Source organism: Sminthopsis crassicaudata, chromosome 3 (assembly GCF_048593235.1).
Source record: "Sminthopsis crassicaudata isolate SCR6 chromosome 3, ASM4859323v1, whole genome shotgun sequence".
Taxonomy (NCBI): Eukaryota; Metazoa; Chordata; class Mammalia; order Dasyuromorphia; family Dasyuridae; genus Sminthopsis; species Sminthopsis crassicaudata.
The window spans coordinates 630,452,000-630,472,670 of NC_133619.1; the positions used below are offsets into that span (position 1 = coordinate 630,452,000).

Consider the following 20,671-nt stretch of genomic DNA (forward strand, 5'->3'; position numbering starts at 1 on the left):
CACTAGTAAGTCAGGAAAGGGGAGCAAGGGGACCTCTACAGCCATTAAATGGAGGCAGCGGCCTTGGGTTCAGATCTCACCTCTGACAATACCTGAGTGACCTCCTTGGGCCTCGGTTAGCTCATTGTGAAATACGTCCCTTCCAGTTTTAGAATCTTATTTTCTAGATTTGTGCTTTCTTTCTTCTCAATGAGCCTTCTGTAGGTATCTGAGTATCCTGTTTGCCTCAGTTTCCCTACCTGTAAACGAACTAGAAAAGGAAAAGGCAAACCACTAGCTTTGTGACCTTGGACAAGTCACCTTATCCTAAATTTCCTCATCTGCAAAATGAATTGGAGAAGGAAATGGCAAACCATTCCAGTATCTCTCCAAGAAAACCCTAAATGGGGTCAGGAAGAGTTGGACATGACTAAAAAGACTGAGGTTCAGATTCCCATTACTTCTTAAATGGCTTCTCTGTTTCTAGTCTCCCCCTTCCATCATCTACCTGCCTCTCCAAATAATGATCCAAAAGGACAAGCTCGATTACATCATACTCCTCTCCCCTCCAGATAAAACAAAAACCTTCCATGGCTCCCTCTCACTTCTAGGATAAACTCTCAAGGTTGGCTTTTATGGCCTTCCACAGTCTGGCTCCATCAATACCTTTCTGCTATATATATTTTTAAAAGACAATCTATATTCTAGCCAAACTGCATTGCTCACGTTCTTTGTTTTTTTTCTTTTTACAACCAAAAAAGGAGAGATGATTTATGATACAATTGTACACTTGGTCATAAAGGAAAAAATAGTTCAGGCTTTCAAGAGGGTTCATGGCACACAACTGTGAGTGAATTGATCTCGGGAAGATAGACCTTGCATTAAAATATAGAACGTCCTGTTCTCACACAGTGCCCCATAATCCCATCGCCGTACCTTTGCATTGGCCATCTCCTGTGGATGGAATGCATTCTCTCCTCCTTTTTCATGGAGTCATTCATGTTCAGGTTTGTTTTTTATTTGTGTCCAACTCTTTCTGACCCTTTTTTGCAGTTTTCTCAACAAGGATACTGAAGTGGTTTGCTGCTTTCTTCTCCATTTTACAGATTAGGAAACCAAGGGAAATGGAGTAAAGTGACTTGCTCAAGGTCACACAGTCTCAGTGTGTCTGAGGCAGGATTTGGTTTTTCTGATTCCAGGCCCAGTGCTCTAGCCACTGCACTACTCAGTTGCCCACAGTTTAAGCACTAATATAAAGCCTTTCCTTAAATTCCAATCCCTTTCTATCTTGTACTTATACTTATCTTGTATTTATTGTGCATATATTTAGTTTGTATCTATTTATGTTTCCTTCCTCATTAGAATGTAGCCTTATAGGGAGTAGAGTGTGTTTCGTTTTGTTGTTGTTGGTGGTGTTTTGTTTTGTTTGTTTTATATTTGTATAGAGTAGCTACTTTTCTTTTCTTTTTTCTTTTTTTGCTGAGACTATTGGGGTTAAGTGACTTGCCCAGAGTCACACAGCCAGGAAGTGTTAAGTGTCTAAGGCAAGATTTGAACTCGGGTCCTCCTGACTTCAGGGCTAGTGCTCTATCCACTGCACTACCTAGCTGTCCCCATAGAGTAGCTACTTTACAAAGACCCATTTGCTTGATCCATTGGTTCAGAGGTTCCAGTGACAGTCCTACATTCAATGGCAGACAAAGAGAATTCTGAATAGGAATGGGGAGTGGCTGATCCTTCCACAGGCTTCGGGCGTGGGTCATCATGGTCTGATGTGCCAGCCCTCACAGGCTACTTGGCTCATCCTTCTCCTCTTGTACTTCCTCCTCTACTTGACCCCCTGGCAGAGTAGAAATGGAAATGTTGGATCTAAGGCCACTTCGTTTTCCTCAGACTTGATCAAGATCTCTTCCACGTGTGTGCATTTTGGCCGGGTGGGGATGGGGGATTAGGAGAAGGAAGGAGGCTGGGAGGCCGCATTCTTCATCTCTGCCTTTTCAAATCCTTCTTTTCTTTCATAGCTTAGGGAGTAGAACACAAGCTCCTTGAGGGCTGTAGGACCCCAGGCAAATCACCTTGTATGCCTCAGTTTCTTAATCTGTCAAATGAGCTGGAGAAGCAACTGACAGCTCTTTCCAGTATCTCTGCCAAGAAAACCCCAAATGGGGTCAATTGAAAGTCGGACATGACTGAAAAACAGGGGAAAGAGAATTCCAGCACTGGTTTTTCTCTTTCTTCCATGAAAGATTATTTAGAAATGCTGCTCTCCCACAATCTCCTCATTCTACAGAGGAGGAAACTGTCTCCGAGGGATTAAATGACCTTCCCCGTCGTACAGCTAGCTAGTGACTGAGATGGAGTTTGAACCCCCATCTTCCTGACTCTGGACCCGGTGATTCCTTCCAGTTGAGAACATGAGGATTTGGGGGAACTACTTTTATCCGTCAGAACAAAACTGGAAATCATTTACTCCGGGGCTCAGTGGGAATACTGGACTACCTCATTCTATTATAGCCTGATGACCAGAGTGAGTGATGATGGGGGAGAAGCTTCGGGCCAACTCCATCCCCTGCCTGGATGCTCATTATACATAGCCCAGATTCCTGGGACACCGAGAGCCTCCGGCGTCCAACGGGATAATTAATGAGATATATTGTAGGCGAGGGGGTGGCTTTCCCAATATCTTGGATTCCTTTCCAAGGTCTTGGCGGGCTCCTGGGCATTCCAGAGCAGCGGGCCCAGCCCTTCTACTAAAGTGGGAGCCCCAGGGCCTGAGCAGATTCACCTAGGGCTGAGCTGACTGATAACAATCCCTTGATGCTAGGAGGAGGAGGAGGTCGTTTCGGCTGCTGGCACTGCCAGCCTGGTAAGTTAACAGAGGGTCGTGATGGGCTCCAGACAGGTTTATGGACCAACATCTGTCCAGTTGTGGAGCCAGGAACAGAGCAAGCCTGGGACATCATGAATTTTGATGGACATTCCTAGAAGAGACCCAGGATGCCGAACCCTACAATCTGGGGCCGACAAGAGTGGGGCGGCCAGGTTCCTAAATAAGCTTTGTGTGGAGAGAAGGGAAGATTAAATAGTTGAGCTGTTTCTCCCTGGAGCCTCTTTTTTACAGGCTATGCAAGAAAGGTTGAGTTTTGAGCTACTCAAATCACGTTCCCTCCTGTGAACTGCACCATCTGTGCTTGGGTGGTTCAGTGGTTAGAAGGCTTGAAATTTAAAAGACCCAGTGCATAACTTGCCTTAGTCCTTAGTTGCCTTTACTGATTGAGCTCATTACCCACCAGGAAGCCCTTCATGTGGGGAAGTTTCTCCTGACACCAAACTGAAACTCCCCTCTATTCTGTTCCACCATTGCTCCCTCTTTGACCAAATGGAGCAGAGATAGACCCTCTTCTTTCAAGTTTGTCAAGATGTACAGACTAACTGGCCCCGGTACCTTTACTCAGTCCTCTTACCTCAGATCCTTAAGGCCCTTCTGCCATCTTGGTTGATGGCTTGGCCCAAGCCATTTGGAATCCATTTGGAATCGGATATCACACTGGCCCAGATGTTTAGGAGCATAGCATCTGCTTTTCCAGTCCTATCTGTTCCTCTCATCCCCAAACTCTCCTTTCTTGCTCTTTCTCACCAAAGATACCCCATGTTCCTTCTCTGTGCCTTTTTGTGACTCGAATGCTTTCCCTTATCACCTCTTAGAATCACTAACTTTCTTGGAAACTCTCTGTAAATCTATCTATCTATATCTCAGAACATACAAACCCTAGAGAGAATGCAGACTACGTAAGTAATCTTAAGAGGGAATTCAGAAGCCATAGAAGGGCCTAAGAAAGGCCAGTTAAGTATGTCATTGCCCAGGTTTTCCATAGTAGCTAATCTTGTATGTGTGTATATTTGTGTGTGTGTGTGTGTGCATGAGTGCACACATGCATCTTCCTTTTAATTTTTTCTTCATTTTGTTTTTATTTTGACCTTAATCCCTATTTCCACACGTTGACCAGCCATGGGGACTATGGAGTTGGGCTTTGCTAAGGCAGACAAACTGATAATGGGTGGGAGCTCTCTTGGAGTTCACAAACCAAGTACGGAAGACATCCCGAGTTAGTCGTTTGTGGATGGCATTCAGAAGTAGCAGTGACCTTCAGGGCTCCAGGAAGAGGAAGGGTGAGGTTGCAGCAAATCTGCTGAAGATATACAAAGGCCGCTCATTAGCCGCCCGTTGGCCCATCAGCCTTCCCTTCCTGCAAAGTGATGTGTGGTGCTCTCACCTTCCGCTGCATCATTATGAAGAGGGATGACTTTGTGTTCCAAGTGTGGGCTCAGTGTGGGCTTAGTGTGGGCTTGGACTGGTCCCATGGGTGGGATTCTGGGGCTTCTCTGAAGCTGGAGTGTTGGAGAAATGTGGAGGCTCATAAAGGAAGGTGCTCTCTAGTCTCTTCATGTCCTTGCCGCACCTGGAGAGCTCCGGCCGGGCTCTGGAACACAGCACTAATGACCCAGAGCCTCGGAAGAGTCCTGCAGAGCCCATGTTAGGCAAATCAGCGCTCCCAGGTAGCATCTGTTGGCCCTTAGTAAGCCCAGTCCAATAAAGGGTTATTAATTGCGAGGCACTAGGAATAAAACAATGTGACACTTCCTGCCCTGAGGAAGCTGACATTCTATTGGAGGAATATAAAACCATAGATTTAGAACTGGAAGAACCCTTATGCACCCAACAACAGCAACAAGCATTTGTAAAGCACTTAGGAAACACTGTGTGTGTGTGTGTGTGTGTGTGTGTGTGTGTGTGTGTGTGTGTGTGTGTGTGTGATTTTACTTGGTCCCCTCAGCAGTGTGTGAAACGGTGTGATTTGTGTGTCCACATTATAAATGAGGAAGCAGAAGCAGATGGTCATTAAATGCCCAAGACAAGCAAGTGTTTGAGCTGGGATTTGAACTCAGGCCTTCCTGGCTATACTTCTGATATTTCGGGTGCTCTTTCAACAACGCTGGTTCCATCTAATCTAAACCCTACATTTATATATATTCACATACATATACATATATATATATATACATATATATATATATACACACACACATATATATATATATATATACATACATACATATATATATATATACCATTTCCTAGAGGTAAGAGGGAACCAGCTACTGGAGACTCAGGAGGGTGACATGGTAGGTAAGAAAGGTCATCCTGCATTTTAAGGATATTGGCTGGGCAATGGCGCATGGATTAGAAATGAGAGGCTGAAAATCAAGAGGCTGAAACAGTCTGGGAGAGAAAGCTTGTGCCCCAGGAGAGGTGGCTGGGTGAGTGCACAGATGGAGGGACAGACAGGAGAGCAGCTGTCAGGGAGGAATGAATGAAACCCAAGCCCTGATTGGCTGTGGAAGGCTGAGAGGGAAGGGAGAGTTTAGGGTACCACTGGGGTCACTAACTAGGCTGAGTGAAAGGGTAGCGATGTCCTCGACAGGAAGGGGGTGCATATGGGAGAAGGGGAGGAGGAGGAGTGTCATGAGTTCCAACGTGGACACATTGAGCTGGAGAAGGAGAAGCCAGGAGGGAGTTAGGTTGAATGAATTAAGTTTGGAAAGGGAGGTGTGAGCCCAATTGTGGAGAGCTCTGAAATTTACCTTCAATGACTTATGATTGTTCTGGAAGGGCACTGACAGGCTGCTAACAGCAAAACCAGAAAACACTCTTGAAAAGGCCTCAGGGACTGGACTTGGGTAAGTCTACCCAGTCTCAACCCTCCAATAGTAATAGTCAATGTCTTTGTTCAGTTGTTTTTCAGTCATGTTCGACTCTTCATGATCCCATGTAGGGTTTTTCTTTTTGAGGATCCTGGAATGTTTGCCATTTCCTTCTCCAGCTCATTTTACAGATGAGGAAACTGAGGAAGACAGGATAAAGTAAACTTGCCTATAGTCACACAGCTAGTGGTTTGCCATTTCCTTCTCCAGCTCATTTTACAGATGAGGAAACTGAGGCAGACAGGATAAAGTAAACTTGCCTATAGTCACACAGCTAGTGGTTTGCCATTTCCTTCTCCAGATCATTTTACAGATGAGGAAACTGAGGCAGGCAGGGTAAGTGACTTGCCCATAGTCACACAGCTAGTGGTTTGTCATTCCTTCTCCAGCTCATTTTACAGATGAGGAAACTGAGGCAGACAGGATAAAATAAACTTGCCTATAGTCAACAGCTAGTGGTTTGCCATTTCCTTCTCCAGATCATTTTACAGATGAGGAAACTGAGGCAGGCAGGGTAAGTGACTTGCCCTAATCACACAGCTAGTGGTTTGCCATTTCCTTCTCCAGCTCATTTTACAGATGAGGAAACTGAGGCAGGCAGGGTAAAGTGACTTGCCCATAGTCACACAGCTAGTGGTTTGTCATTTCCTTCTCCAGCTTATTTTACAGATGAGGAAACTGAGGCAGAGAGGGTAAAGTAAACTTGCTTATAGTCACACAGCTAGTGGTTTGTCATTTCCTTCTCCAGCTTATTTTACAGATGAGGAAACTGAGGCAGACAGGGTAAAGTAAACTTGCCTATAGTCACACAGCTAGTGGTTTGTCATTTCCTTCTCCAGCTCATCTTAGAGATGAGGAAACTGAGGCAGAGAGGGTGGCACGACATGCCCAGGGTCATGCAGTCAGGAAGCATCTGAAGCCAGATTGAACTCAGATCTTCCCAACTTCAGATCCGGTGTTCTATCTACTGCACCACCAGCTGTCTCAATTCTCCTGGCTTTTTCTCCTAAACTGAAGGACACTGGTGGGCCAATTGAACATCTTGGTGGGCAGTTGATTTCCCTCAAATCACAATACCCCCCCCATAGATTAAGAATTGGGAAGGATGTTAGGGGTCATCTGGTTCCATCCTATCATTTCATGGTGGAAGAGCCTGGGGCTATTAAAGATGACTTACATTTCACATGGGTCCTTAGAGTTAGGGGTTTTCAGGCCCTGAATATTTCATTTCCTTCTCTTGCCCTGCTTCCACAAAAATCAAGTTTTAATCTGGGGGTCTGTTCAACTGTTCAAAGCTGTGATGTAAAAGGTACTGCTGACCCACCCAAGGCCAAAAGTCTAGATTCTGCAATTCCATTCTAAGACAGATTCCTTGAGGGGGCAGGGAAGGTTAATAACAGACCACTTTGTATCCTGGCTTATTCAATCCTCTGTGACCAGCTGTTTGAGAAAAACATTTGTCATACAGGTGATAAAGCTGGGAAATACGGCAGGCAAATGTTAAAATACACAAACCCATCTGCTGTCTTTAAGAAAACCAAAGGAGGCATTATATTCCTATGAAAAATGCCCTTCCAGATGGCTGCGGCTGTGTTCCATGGGTAGCATTTCTCACCTGCGTTCCACCAGCAGATAAATAGCAATATGGGTGAAATGATGGGTTGTTTTTCAGTCAATTCATTCATGTCTGACTCTCTATAACTCCATTTGAGGTTTTCTTGGCAGAGATACTGGAATGGTTTTTGCCATTTCCTTTTCCATCTTATTTTACAGATGGGGAAACTGAGGCAAACAGGATAGTATGACTATTCTATACGTCTGAGGCGGAATTTGAATATTGAAAATATTGGGGTTCCTTTCCCACTCCCTCCTCCTTCTTCCTGTCTTGTTTCCAGCCTAGTCCCAATGTCTATTATAAAGGGGTAAGTATAAACTTACCTTGTAGCAGAGACAGCTCCTGAGGGCCAGGAAAAGACAATTTTAATAACCTAAATTTTTGATATTATCAAATGGACAAGATTTTATCAGTAGAATGACCTTAAAGAAAATAATAATTGTGGGTTCTTCTATTTGGTTCCTGAGCCCACTTTGTGTGAAATCTCCTTCTATTAAGTCAACAAGTTAATTATTGTTTAAGCTATGGGTAGATTCCAGGCACTTAGGCAGAAAGAAAAGACAGGCCATGGCCCTCAACCTACTTACATTCAAATGGAGACAGACAACACCTCTGAACTGAGTCAGGTTAGAAGCTAGGAAGAAGCTCAGATTAACAACTGAGTTAAGTCAATGCATCAGTGATCCCACTTTTCCCACATCCCCTCCAACATTTATCAATTATCTTTTCTATCATCTTTGTCAATCTGAGAGATGGTACCTTAGAGTTGTTTTAATTTGCATTTCTGTAATCAATAGTGATTTAGAGCATTTTATATGAATATAAATGGCTTTAATTTTGTTGTCTGAAAATAGTCTGTTCATATCCTTTGACCATTTATCAACTGGGGAATGACTTGTATTCTTATACATTTGACACAGTTCTTTATATATTTTAGAAATGAGACCTTTATCAGAAACACTGGCTGTAAAGATCTTTTCCCCAGCTTTCCACTTCCCTCCTAATCTTATTTCTTTTGGTTTTGTTTATGCAAAAACCTTTTAATCTAAATGTAATCAATATTGTTCATTTTGCCTTTCATAATGTTCTCTAGTTCTTTTTTGGTCACAAATTCCTTCCTTCTCCAAAGATCTGATAGGTAAATTATTCCTTGTTCTCCTAATTTGTTTGTGGTATCACCCTTTATGCTTAAATCATGTACCCATTTTGACCTCATTTTGGTATGGAGTGTGAGATGTAGGTCTATGCCGAGTTTCTGACATATTATTTTCCAGTTTTCCCAGCAATTTTTGTCAAATAGTAAGTTCTTATTCCAGAAGCTGCAGTTTGGGGGTTTATCTAATACTAGATTACTATAGGTTTTGATTATTGTGTTATGTGTATCTAATCTTTCCCACTGATTCATAATTCTATTTTTTAACCAGTACCAAATGGTTTTGATGACTGCTGCTTTATAATATAGTTTTAGGTTTGGTACTGCTAAGACAACATCCTTTGTATTTTTCTTCATGAGTTCCCTTGATATTATTGACCTTTTGTTATTCTCGATTAATTTTATTATTTTTTCTGGTTCTTTAAGATAATTTTTGGCAGTTTGATTGGCATGGCACTGAACAAGTAGATCAATTTAGGCAAGATTGTAATTTTTATTATTATTAGCTCAGCCTACCCATGAGCAATTTATATTTTCCCACTTGTTTAGATCTGACTTTATTTGTGTAAGAAGTGGTTTATATAGTATATATATATATATATATATATATATGTATATATATATATATATATATATATATATATATATATATATATATATATATATATATATATATATATATATATATATATATATATATATATATATATATATATATATATATATATATATATATATATATATATATATATACATAGTTTTATATAGTTCCTGGGTTTATCTTAGCAAGTAGAACCCAAATATTTTATTTTGTCTATAGTTATTTTAAATGAAATTTCTTTCTATCTCTAGGCAATGGGTTTTATCAGTAATATAAAGAAATGCTGATGATTTATGCAGATTTATTTTATATCTTGCAAGTTTGCTAAAACTGTTCATTGTTTCCAGTAGGTTCTTTGAATGATTTTCTGGGATTCTCTAAGTATGTCATCATATCATCTGCAAAGAGTGATAGTTTTATTTCCTCATTGCTTATTCTAATTCCTTAAATTTCATTTTGTTTTATTATTGCTAAAGCCATTATACTATTTCTAGTACAATATTGAATTATAATGGTGATAATTGGATTGTTTCTTATTGGATCTTGATCTTATTGGAAATGTGTCCAGGTTCTCTCCATTACAAATAATGCTTGCTGTTGGTTTTAAATAGATACTGCTTATTACTTCAAAGAAAGTCCCCTTTATCTTTTTGCTTTCTATGTTTTTAATAGGAATGGGTACTGTATTTTGTCAAAAGCTTTTTCTGCATCTATCGAGATTATCGTGTGATTTTTTTTTTGGATTTGTTATTGATATGGTCAATTATGGTAATAGTTTTGCTGATATTGAACTAGCCCTCAATTCTTAGTATAAATCCCACTTGATTATAGTGTATTATCCTGCTAATAAATTGCTGTAATCTCTTTGATATTATTTTATTTTAAAATTTTGCATCAATATCAGGTTTTTTTTGTTTTGTTGTTTTGTTTTTGTTTTGTTTTGTTTTGTTTGTTTGTTTTTTAATGTTGGAGGCCTCCAATGGGGTAGGATGCTAATGGATACTTAGAATGTGCTTAGCCTGGGGCCTGGTTTTGCAACCTCATCCCTCAAACACTGAGGTTAAAAGGCAGGCTCTAATTGGTCTGGCCTTACCTCAAACACTAGCAGCCCTTGGTTCAACGATTGTGATTTGTTATCTTGGAAAGGAGTGAGGACTGCTACTGCTCTGGCCTTTAGTGGAAGGCAAGATAGGAAATAGTCCTGAGCAGGAACAGGGATGGGATGATAAAGAGGAGGGGGAAGGGGTTTCTGTACATTATCAAAGGACAGAGGTGAAATGAAAAAGACTGGGTAATAGACAATCAGCCCTGACCTCAAGCTTGAAGTAAATAACTGCCTGGTCTGACCAGCTCTTACAGTGAAGAGATCTGCTGAGTTCTGCCCAAGAGAAGAGAAGGGGGGAGGGAAGAGGGGCCAGGGGAATAAGCCCACAGCAGCCTGTCAGATTAAATCAGATTTACAAAGCTGAGCAGGGCTGCTCTGGGCATCCCTCTGATCTGCAGAACTGACAGCTACTCTCTTGCACTTCATTTTGGTTTCCCCAAAGAGCTTCTTGATTTCTAGGGAACTGATTAATTCAGATTTTCCTTTTCTCTTTTAAAACTTGAATTGGCCTTATAGTGGCAACACGGTATGATGCAAAGATTGTTGCATCTCCAGACAGAGCTCCTGGATTCAGATCCTGATTCTGCCACTTGCTACTTGTGTGACTTTGGCCAAGCCATTTAGAGCTTTCTGAACCTCAGTTTCTTTACTTTAAAAGTGAAAGGAAGGGGCAGCTAGGTGGCGCAGTGGATAGAATACTGGTCCTGAAGTCACGAGGACCTGAGTTCAAATATGGCCTCAGAGACTTAATACTTCTTAGCTATGTGACCTTGGACAAGTCACTTAACCCTAGTTGCTTCAGCAAAAAAAAAAAAAAAAAAAGTGAAAGGGTTGGCCTAGTTGATTTCTGAGTTCCAGTCTAGATCTAAATCTTTGATTCTATGATTCCCCTGCCTGGTCAGTCAATAAGTATTTATTTAACCCCTACTCTGTGCTAAGAAGTGAGGATACCAAAAAAAAAAAAAAAAAAAAAAAAAGCTATTTCTTTCTCTCAAGAGGCTTACGATCTAATGGAGGAGATTATACATAAAAAGTTGAAAGGTGGGGGAAGTTGAAATATTGGGGGTCTGATAGTATGGTTGTATTTGGTAGTGATCAAATGCCATTGAGAATATTGGGTTCAGTTCTGGGCAGCCCAATTTAGGAAGGACATTGACAAGGTGAAGGAAGTTCAGGGGAAGACAGTCATGATGGAGAACAACCCTGAGTCCATGTCATAAAATGATCAGTTGAAGGAAATGGGGATGTTTAATCTGGAGAAGAGAATTCTGAGCAGCACAACTACCACCTACTTGCTTCCAGAAGCTAGATTTCTCTTTAGCCTATGCTTGCATTACTTGGGTAGGCTTCAAGGAAAAAGTAGGCTGGGTCAGGACTGTTAGACTAGGACTTGAAAGGAGAGAGGGGGTGGGGGGAGGCAGCTAGGTGGCCCAGTGGATGGAGCACCAGCCTTGAATTCAGAGGACCTGAGTTCAAATCTGGTCTCAGACACTTAACACTTCCTAACTGTGTGACCCTGGGCAAGTCACTTAACCCCAGCCTCAGAGGGGAAAAAAAAAAGAAAGAAAAAAAATGGCAGGATGAGAAGATGACATTCTAAGTTTAGGATTCAGCTTGGGAGGCAGTTCAGAGAGTGTGGGTGAGCTGAATCATTGATATCATTTCTGTCTATTGTGCCTTTTCTCCCCTTTCTTCCCCTCCCCAGTCTTGCCTTCTTCTAGCCCATCCCCCATTTCTCTAATATGCTGGCTCCTTCCGGGCCCCTGATATAGCTGCAGAGGTTCTTTCAAGTTGGGCTAGGGAGAAGGCTGTTGAATCTGTTAGGGTCTCACTTTGTAACTTGGAGGGCAGCCACATGTGGTGGAATCATTCCTTCTGGGTAAATGATTCCCCACAACCTAAGGACTAGTTCTTGCCTAACTGCCCAGGCTATATGAGTGGTTGAGAAAACACACCAGGGCTTTTTTTTTTTTTTTTTTTTTTACAGGTTTCTAGGCAGGTGTCCAGGGCAGACTTTTATACCTCCTTCTACGATAGCCTGGCCCCTATCCTCAGCAGGGGTCACCTCCCACTTTGCCAGGTCACTCTAGAGGAATTTCACAGACAAGACTTTGGTCCCGGTTCCTGTCCACTACCCCATAATTTCCTTCTCAGAAAATTCCCTTTGATCTTTCTGTCTTGAACAGCAGCTGTTCCTTACCCCTCCTCCCCATCACTTTTGAGAAGGCCAGGGATATCTCTGCTGGAAAAATCCCTTCACAAGATTAATTGTGGGCTGGAGTGTTACATACTCCAAAGGCTTGCACCTTGAAGATTTTATACAATCAGCAGTTGAAATCAAGGCAGCAATTTCTCTCCCTCTGGAGCTGCTGAATAATACAGAAGGAATTATGGCCAGGGGGGCTCAACTTCTGGTTTCAGCTTCAGGCATCTGCTTGCCTTTTTTTAGGCTCATATATCTAGAACTGTGAGACATCATCTAGTCTAAAATCAATTTACAGAAGAGGAAACTGAGACCTAGGAAGGTTGTGAGTTGCCCAAAGTTATAGGAGAGTCAATAGATAGTTAGAAGAGATCTCATAGGCCGTATATATATATATATAGGCCCATTTGACATATTTGGAAATGGAAGCAAATAATCTTATTTAAGATCATATATAGGGGGCAGCTAGGTGGCACAGTGGATAGAGCACCAGTCTTGAATTCAAATCTGGTCTCAGACACTTAACACTTCCTAGCTGTGTGACCCTGGGCAAGTCACTTAACCCCAGCCTCAGGGGGAAAAAAAAAAGATCATATATAGTTATGTCATATCAAAGAAGGGATTTGAACACAAGTTCCTGACTCTAGAATTAGGGATCTTTCCATTGCATTACACTACCCACTGAAAGCCAGAAACATCTGTGAATCTCATGACTTTCCCATTAGGGCTTCTCCCCTAATAGGGCTCATTCCCCTACGTGGTTCATTTCTGGGGGTTTTCTCCTTGCCATTGCCTCCTTCCTAGACCTATTCTCCCTCTTGTCTGAGCCTAGATCATAAGATGCTTAGAATTGGGAAGCCACAGGGAGAAACTCAAGATGCTGGGAGATTTTTGGGTCTTCCTGGAGAAGAAAATGAGTCTTGGCTGGAAACTGCAGCCAGGACAGCTTGACAAGGGGAGGACAGGGAGAATGAGGGCGGCCAAAAGGCAGAAGAGCTGCAAAGAGCGATGTTGGCTTATCCCCAGCCAACCCCATGAGGCTGTGCCAAAGGAACCTCTAGTCCCTGTCAGAGCCTGAATACTTAAAGAGTCAAGGAACAAATATCCTGCCCCACGCAGAAGGGAGTTCTGGCTGGGCCACTCAGGAGGTCTTGAGGAGGGAAGGGTTTTACTGGCTCACCTTCTCAAATCGGCCTTGAAGACTGGAGGCAAGGCCAAGGTGGAGTCAGGCTTGTTTGTGAAAGAGAAAGAGAAATAAGGAAGGATGAGGATTAGGATTTTCTCTCGGCAAGAGGCTTGGAGAGATGGGATTTATCCACTGAGGCTCTCCTTGACAACTGATAAGGTCCTTTGACATGAAAATTCAGGTCTCCCCTCCACACTGATTAAAGTGGCAGCTGTGGCTCAGACAAGCCCTGCCTTCCAAGCTGTGGCCAAGGGAATTTTTCTTGCCTTTGCTTTGTTTCAGTGGAAAAAGGAGCTGCCTCGTAAAGCCAAGAGGCCCATGTGCTAGACTTTGATTAAGAGGCCTGGCATCTAGAAGGCGGGGAGAAAGCCCAAAAGACTTCTTCTTTCTTCCTTAAAACCCTGTTCATGTCGGTAGTCTCTATGAACCATTACAGTAGGGTAAGTCATGTTGGCAGTGCTGGCTACTGATGGTGGATGTAAAGGGCTAGAACTGAGCAATGCACTTGGATAATGAAGCACGTGAGACTAATTGCCAATTGAACAGTTCCCTATTAACTTGTTTGAAGGTTGACCCTCCCCAGCTGTTCTGGGCTGACTTGATTGGTGGGACAAAGAGGGGGAAGTGATGTGTGTGGGAGGAGTAGGAGAAACTTGGGTGGTGGAACTCACGCTCTCTCGCACTCATGACCTGGCGTTGGAGGGGACGGTAAAGATCAATAATAAAGACGTTTAGTGATCCTGACTCCAGCTGATTTATGGGAAGATAGAGTTCCAGCATTTTGTAACTGCCAGGAGAGCACGTTACAAGTGACTTCCCTTTTATTGTCACTGCAAGAACTGTGCTGAATCTTAGCTTAGCCAAGACTAAGATTTCCTCTTCTCTTTTGCACGTAGTAGGTGCTTAAGGAATACTAGTGGAGTCGAATTCTACCTCTGAATAAAGGACTTGTTTAAGACATTCTTATATTTTCTCTAACTTTACTTCTCTGGTATAGAGGAGTTTCTTAGACTCAAATTCATAGAATCTCAGAGTTGGAAGGGGGCTCCGAGACTGCCTGGCTCAACTCCTACCAGAACAAGAATTTCTTCTAAAAATCCCCATGAAGTGACCTCTAACCCTTGCTAGCTGAAGATCTCCACAGAGTGGGGAAGAAGGCAGTAGAAATGCATGTGAAAATGGAACCCCCTTATCTCCCAAGATGACCTGCTTCCCTTTGGGATGGCTCCAATGGTTGAGTTGTTCCTTGTGGACTAAACTGACTTCTTGGCAGTCCACATTCATTACTTATGGTCCTTTCCTCTGAGACTAAGTAGACAAGGCTAATCCCTCCCTTTTTTCTCATGCTTGAAGGTGCTTGAAGACAATTATCACGACCTCTGACCCTCATTCTCCAGAATTCTTTTCTCTTGCCTAAACATGCTCAGGTCCTTTGACCTAACCTCAGGAGGCAAAGACTCAAGGCTCTTCAAAATCTTGATGGCTCTTTGCTGGATTTTCTGGAGCTTATAGAAGCCCTTTTCTAAACTATGGCTCCAGAATGGGGCACAATGCTCCTGACCAAGGCAGAGTATTATTTCTCCCTCTCCTTTCTCCTCTAAGAAACACAAAAAATAAAATAAAAACAAAAACTTGGATTCTGCCCCTTGACTATCAGCCTCCAATAGGTGAGCTTCCACTTCAACTTGACTCAGTCTATACCTTCTTGTCGTATCTTAGCCATGCCCCACTATGCCTTGATCTCAGCACTGCCATTCAGTTCCTTTATGTGTTGTCTTTCCTCAGTTGAATATATACTCCTTGAAGGCAGAATTCATCTGCTTGCTTGTATTTGATGCTTAGCATAGTGCCTGTTATATTATGAGCAGGTAATAAATGCTTCATCTGTCCATCTATCTGGGGCAGCTGGGAGTGCTGGGCCTGGAGGCAGGAAGGCTCGCCTCCTTGAGTTCAAATCTGATCTCAGACGTTTACTAGCTGTGTGACTCTGGGCAAGTCACTTAAGCCTATTTGCCTCAGTTTCCTCATTTGTAAAATGAGTTGGAGAAGGAAATGGCAAATCACTCCAATGGTTTTTTTTTTTGCCAGGAAAATCCCTAAAAGGAGTCATGAAGAGAAGGACATGATTCAACAACAACAAAAATCTCTCTCTCCACCATCTATCTCTCCATGCTTCTCTCTATATCTGTCTGTTTTGTTTCTCTCCTTTGCTCTTGGCTTTTGCTATTCAAGGTGAGAGTTTGGATGTTCAGATCTCTGTGTCAAGTTCAATTTGATTAAAGCAGGGACTTGAAGCTTCCTGTCTTGAACTAAGATATCACTCTATGAAGTCAAGGATTAGAGCCAGGGAGAATCATTACAATAATTCACATTCTGGATGCAAGTTAAACTTTATAAAGGTCTTTTCTCACAACTATGCTGTGAATTAGATAGTTCAAGTGACATCTCCCCCATTTTCCAGTATAGCTCACTCAGGGCTACATAGCAAATAAATGTCAGAAGTCAGATTTGAATCCTGAATCCTTTTAACCTCAAGTCCCAAACTCTTTTGACTTTTATTATATTTTTATATTTATACATTATATGTTTATTATATTGATTTATTTCATCTAGTATCTATCTCTATTCATATTCATGTTTGTCTATTGTTATGATTACAAGATGATAACTCAGGTTGTTTAAACAATTCTCTAGCTCAGAGTTCACACCTTTAGTAGTTTACACCTTTAGACTTCTGAAAAGGAGTTTACACATTTAAAAGAGTTTACACCTTTAAAAGGAGTTTACACATTTAAAAGAGTTTACACCTTTAAAAGGAGTTCTGAAAAGGAGTTTACACATTTAAAAGAGTTTACACCTTTAAAAGGAGTTTACACATTTAAAAGAGTTTACACCTTTAAAAGGAGTTCTGAAAAGGAGTTTACACATTTAAAAGAGTTTACACCTTTAAAAGGAGCAAGTTCATTGGTTGAAGTTCTCACAATTCCATTCTCTGTGAGTATAAAAAGAGGCAACATTGAGCCTGGAGAGCTGTCTAGACTGGGACGTTGTTTAGACAGCAGCAGTCTGGATTGGGGAGGACAAGAGCTGGAGGAGATTCAGAGCTAAGATTTCGGAAGAAGAAGAAGAGGCTAACTGGAGGCTCCAGAAACCTCCCAAGAAACCTCCCCACAGAGGAAAAGATTATACAGGGAAGAAACCTCCTCTTAGAGAAGGAGTACAATTGAGAGCCTATCAGAACATTACAATTTTGGTGCCCAACGTGGGGCAAGGACTTCTTCTGAGCCCTTCAGAGGAGCTAGCTTGGACCTTCACAATTTGGTGCCCAAAAAGGGATTTGAATCCTGGACCCTCAGATTCCCCACCCTGCAAGCAGAGCTTGAGGCTGGGAACTGTGAGGCTGAAGCAAAGATCCTGGGAGAAGCAGAGCAGAAAATGGCCTCTTTCCCAAACTTGACTCCATCTGTCCAGGAGGCACTCATTTGCCCCATCTGCAGGAAGGGTTTCACAAACCCAGTGTCATTTGAGTGTGGCCACACTTTTTGTCAAAGTTGCCTCCTCAAGAGCTGTCAGGAGAACTCTACCCCTCTCTTGTGCACAGAGTGCGGGAGGATCAACCAGCTGAGGGCTTTCCAAGCCAATGCCAGTGTTGGGCTGACGGCTACTGCTGCCCCAAAGCAGAGAGCCCATTGCTTGCAGGACCCTGAAGGACATGGCAAGTGTGAGGTCCATCAGGAAGTCCGGAAGCGGTTGTGTGGGGAACATCGCCGCCCCATCTGTATGGCCTGCTCTCAGTGCCAGGGGCCTGAGGCTCCCATACTCACTGGGATTGATAAGGCGGCAGAGGACTTCAGGAGGAAACTCCCAGAGACTGTGAAAGAATTGTGCAAGCAAAGGGAGAAAGTTGCACGAATGCTGCAGCATGGGAAGGCCTTATTGGAAAAGTTGCAAGAGGAGGCAGAGTTTCAAAAGAAGAATATTATGCACTCATTCCAGAAAACATTTGAGTTCCTGGAGGAGGAGATGGAGGAGTGCATGTCAAACGTGGAAAAGCAGGTCAGGGCCCAGGTGGAAGCCCAGGAGAGGAGAATTGCAGCACTAGTCAACCAGAATCAAGAATTCAGGAAGAGAATCACAGAGTTGGAGGAGGAGTGCATAAAACCTGATCTGGATTTGCTGAGGAATGTGAGAGAAATAGTCAAAAGGAATGAATCTGTGCTTCACCAGGAACCACAAAACTTCTGCCTCAAGAGAATTGTGTGTCCCATCCCTGCAATCATAGAAGCAATTTCCCGGTTCAAAGTGGACATCACTCTGGATCCTAACACGGCTGGCCCGGGTCTCATCGTATCTGAAGATCTGAAGAGTGTGTGTAGAGGAGCAACACAAGGGACAAGCCTCAACCCTAGTGGGGGGTTTGAAGATTTGTTTCTGGTTCTTGCTACTCAGTCCTTCATTTCACAGAGATGTTATTGGGAGGTGCAGGTGCCTGGCCACACTTCCTGGTGCCTTGGTGTTTGTAATATATCATCTGAGCTGGAAAACTTTTTTACACTTATGGCTGTTGATAATGGTAATGGCCACTCTCTTTATGCCATATCCAAGTCCCACCTGCAACAAAAAACTCAGCAGTTGAGATACCTCTGCACCAGTGAGTCGGCCTTCAAAGTTGGAATTTTCTTGGACTTCCATCATGGAGACATATCATTTTATCATGTAAATGAAAAGCATCTTATTTATACATTCCCCACCATTTCCTTGTCAGGACCTTACAAGCCCCTTTTCTGTCTTGGAACACAAGGTCTGGTAAATGATTGTTCTCTAACAATCTGCCCCTAATTCAGAATTCTCAAGGAACACTTATCTGCTTATTGGCCAAAAAGACTTCACACACTATATTCTCTAATTCCTGTGGGTTCTCCTACCTGAAAATCCCAGCTTTCTCCAGCTTATTAGCTGGGTAACCACTTTTATCAGCCTCAGTTTCCTCATCTGTTTAAATGGGGACACTCCCCTCCCAGGGCTGTGCTGAGTCTCCAATGAGGTCATGTATGGAAGGGATCTTGTGAACTCCAAAGGACCATATAAGTGTCAGTCAGTAATACTATTATTATTGCAGATTAATAAAGATGAGTCTTTATGTTCATTATTGTCCATTAATAATAATAGCTTTTATATAGCACTTAATTGTTTGCAAAACACTCTCCATATGTTATCATTTGATGGTTACAACAACCTGGGGAGATAGGGACTATTATTATCCTCATTTTGCAGATGCAGAAACTGAGGCAAATGAAGGTTAGTTTTGGTAGTTTTCCTCAGGTCACATAGCTAGTAAGTGTCTGAGGCAAGGTTTAAACTCAGCTTTTTTTTTTTTTTTTTTTTTTTTTTTTTTTTTTTTTTAATACTATAATTGTTCTGTACCTGCATGTTGCAGATATTATGTTTCCAAAATGTTACGGCACAAATAAACTTTCATGCAATTAGTGCAATTCATAATAAAATTCCAAGAATTTAAATATCAAAATATAATAAATGTATATCATATATAATACTTAATAAATATAAATATAAAAATATAATAAAATTATCAAATATAATAAAATAGGGTTTAAAATATATTATTAAATAGAATATATTAAAAGATATATTCCTGATTCCCAAGTCCAGTATTTCAATCATTGTGACATCTGGTTACTTACTTATGATGTTTATACCATTTTGTTTTAGATTATAACCTGATCACTCAATTAATGAGTAATTACATTTGTCATTTTAAAATTTATTATTAAATGTATTATTTAAATAATACCTAGATGCCAGATAAAAAGAGCAAATAACCCATCAATCTCTGCCTTCAAAGAGCTTATATCGCAAACTCAGAGACTCTATAGAACTTAGATTCAGAGTTAAAAGGGACTTTCTGGGTCATTCCAGTCAAGGGATGGATTTTCTCCTACTTAGAGAGGCTGTCCCAAAAATCTTCGTGCAATATTAAGCTATTAAATAGTTAAAAGGGCTCTGAGGCTTTTGAACACCCTGGAATGACTTCTCTCTTATTGGAGATGCTGTCTAAAGAGTGTTGGAGTCAGAGCATCCCAGACCAAACCCAGTCTCTGCCAGTCACAGCGCAGGGGCCCAGGGACAAGTCACTCCATCCTCAGCTTCAGTTTCCTGATTTGTAAAATGAGGATGACCTTTAAGGGCTCCTTATCCTGAGCCTCTGGGGCCAGTTCTCTTCCTGCTTTTCTTTTTAGCGTCTGGGATGATAAATCTTCAATAGCCCCGAGGCAGGAGTGGGCTCAACCTTGTAATCTTCAAATCTGTTAGAAGAAAAACTTGTTTGGAGGAGGTGGAAACTCCCAGCTGAGCAATTAAAGGGAAGGTGGTTCCGGGGAGGGGGCAGGGGGAATGGGGGAGGAGCCTGTAGGGGCTCAGATGGGGAGGGACAATCCCAGCCCCTCTCAGCCTTTGGGAAGCTGGTGATGGAAAGAGATGGGTCCAGATTTCACACAGATAAGGGGTAGAATGGCTGAGAAGACCTTGTAGGATTTAGAGTTGGAAGGATCTTAGAAATCATTTAGCCCACCCCTCTGATTTGATAGATAAGAAACTGAGGTCAGGAGAAGGGAAATGACTTGTCTCTCCGGTGGGATAGGGAGAGTAGCCTGGACCTGCACAGAGTCCATTTGCTCCAGGGGGGGGGGGGGGCGGGGGAGGAGGAGGGAATGTGTCTGGGCAGAGCCCTGGGCCAACTACTATGGTGTGCCTGGCATCTCCTCTCAGCTCCCAAAGCCGGAGCATGACATCTGGATTTTCTGCCCTCTCTCTCCCAGAGGAGGCAGGAGTGAGGGCATGGGGGTAGGGAGGAGCTGTCCAGGGTGGAACCCAAGCCCTGAGCTAGAGCGGCAGCCAGGGTTCCTCCTGGGCCTGGGTATCCAGACCTGCCACCAAGCTGCCTCCGAGATGCATCCTGGGAGCCTCCTGGCAACTGTGGCGTGGGAGGTACGAGGGGGGGACATGGGACCCGCTCTCCCCCTTCTCATCCTCATGATGAAGAGCAGGA

The 20,671-nt window shown here is 42.6% G+C and overlaps 2 protein-coding genes across 2 annotated transcripts in view; both read left to right on the forward strand.

Moving 5' to 3' along the window:
• Positions 1 to 20,671, forward strand: part of MEGF6 (multiple EGF like domains 6) — a 376,924-nt gene that overhangs the window by 90,449 nt on the left and 265,804 nt on the right.
• LOC141559998 (E3 ubiquitin-protein ligase TRIM11-like) lies at positions 16,917 to 18,946 on the forward strand. The gene has a single exon (XM_074297640.1). The coding sequence runs from the start codon at positions 17,041 to 17,043 to the stop codon at positions 18,442 to 18,444; it is 1,404 nt and encodes a 467-aa protein (XP_074153741.1). The 5' UTR covers positions 16,917 to 17,040; the 3' UTR covers positions 18,445 to 18,946.

Excerpts from the sequence above, each read along its gene's own strand:
- LOC141559998 (XM_074297640.1), top strand. The coding sequence starts at position 17,041 with ATGGCCTCTTTCCCAAACTTGACTCCATCTGTCCAGGAGGCACTCATT.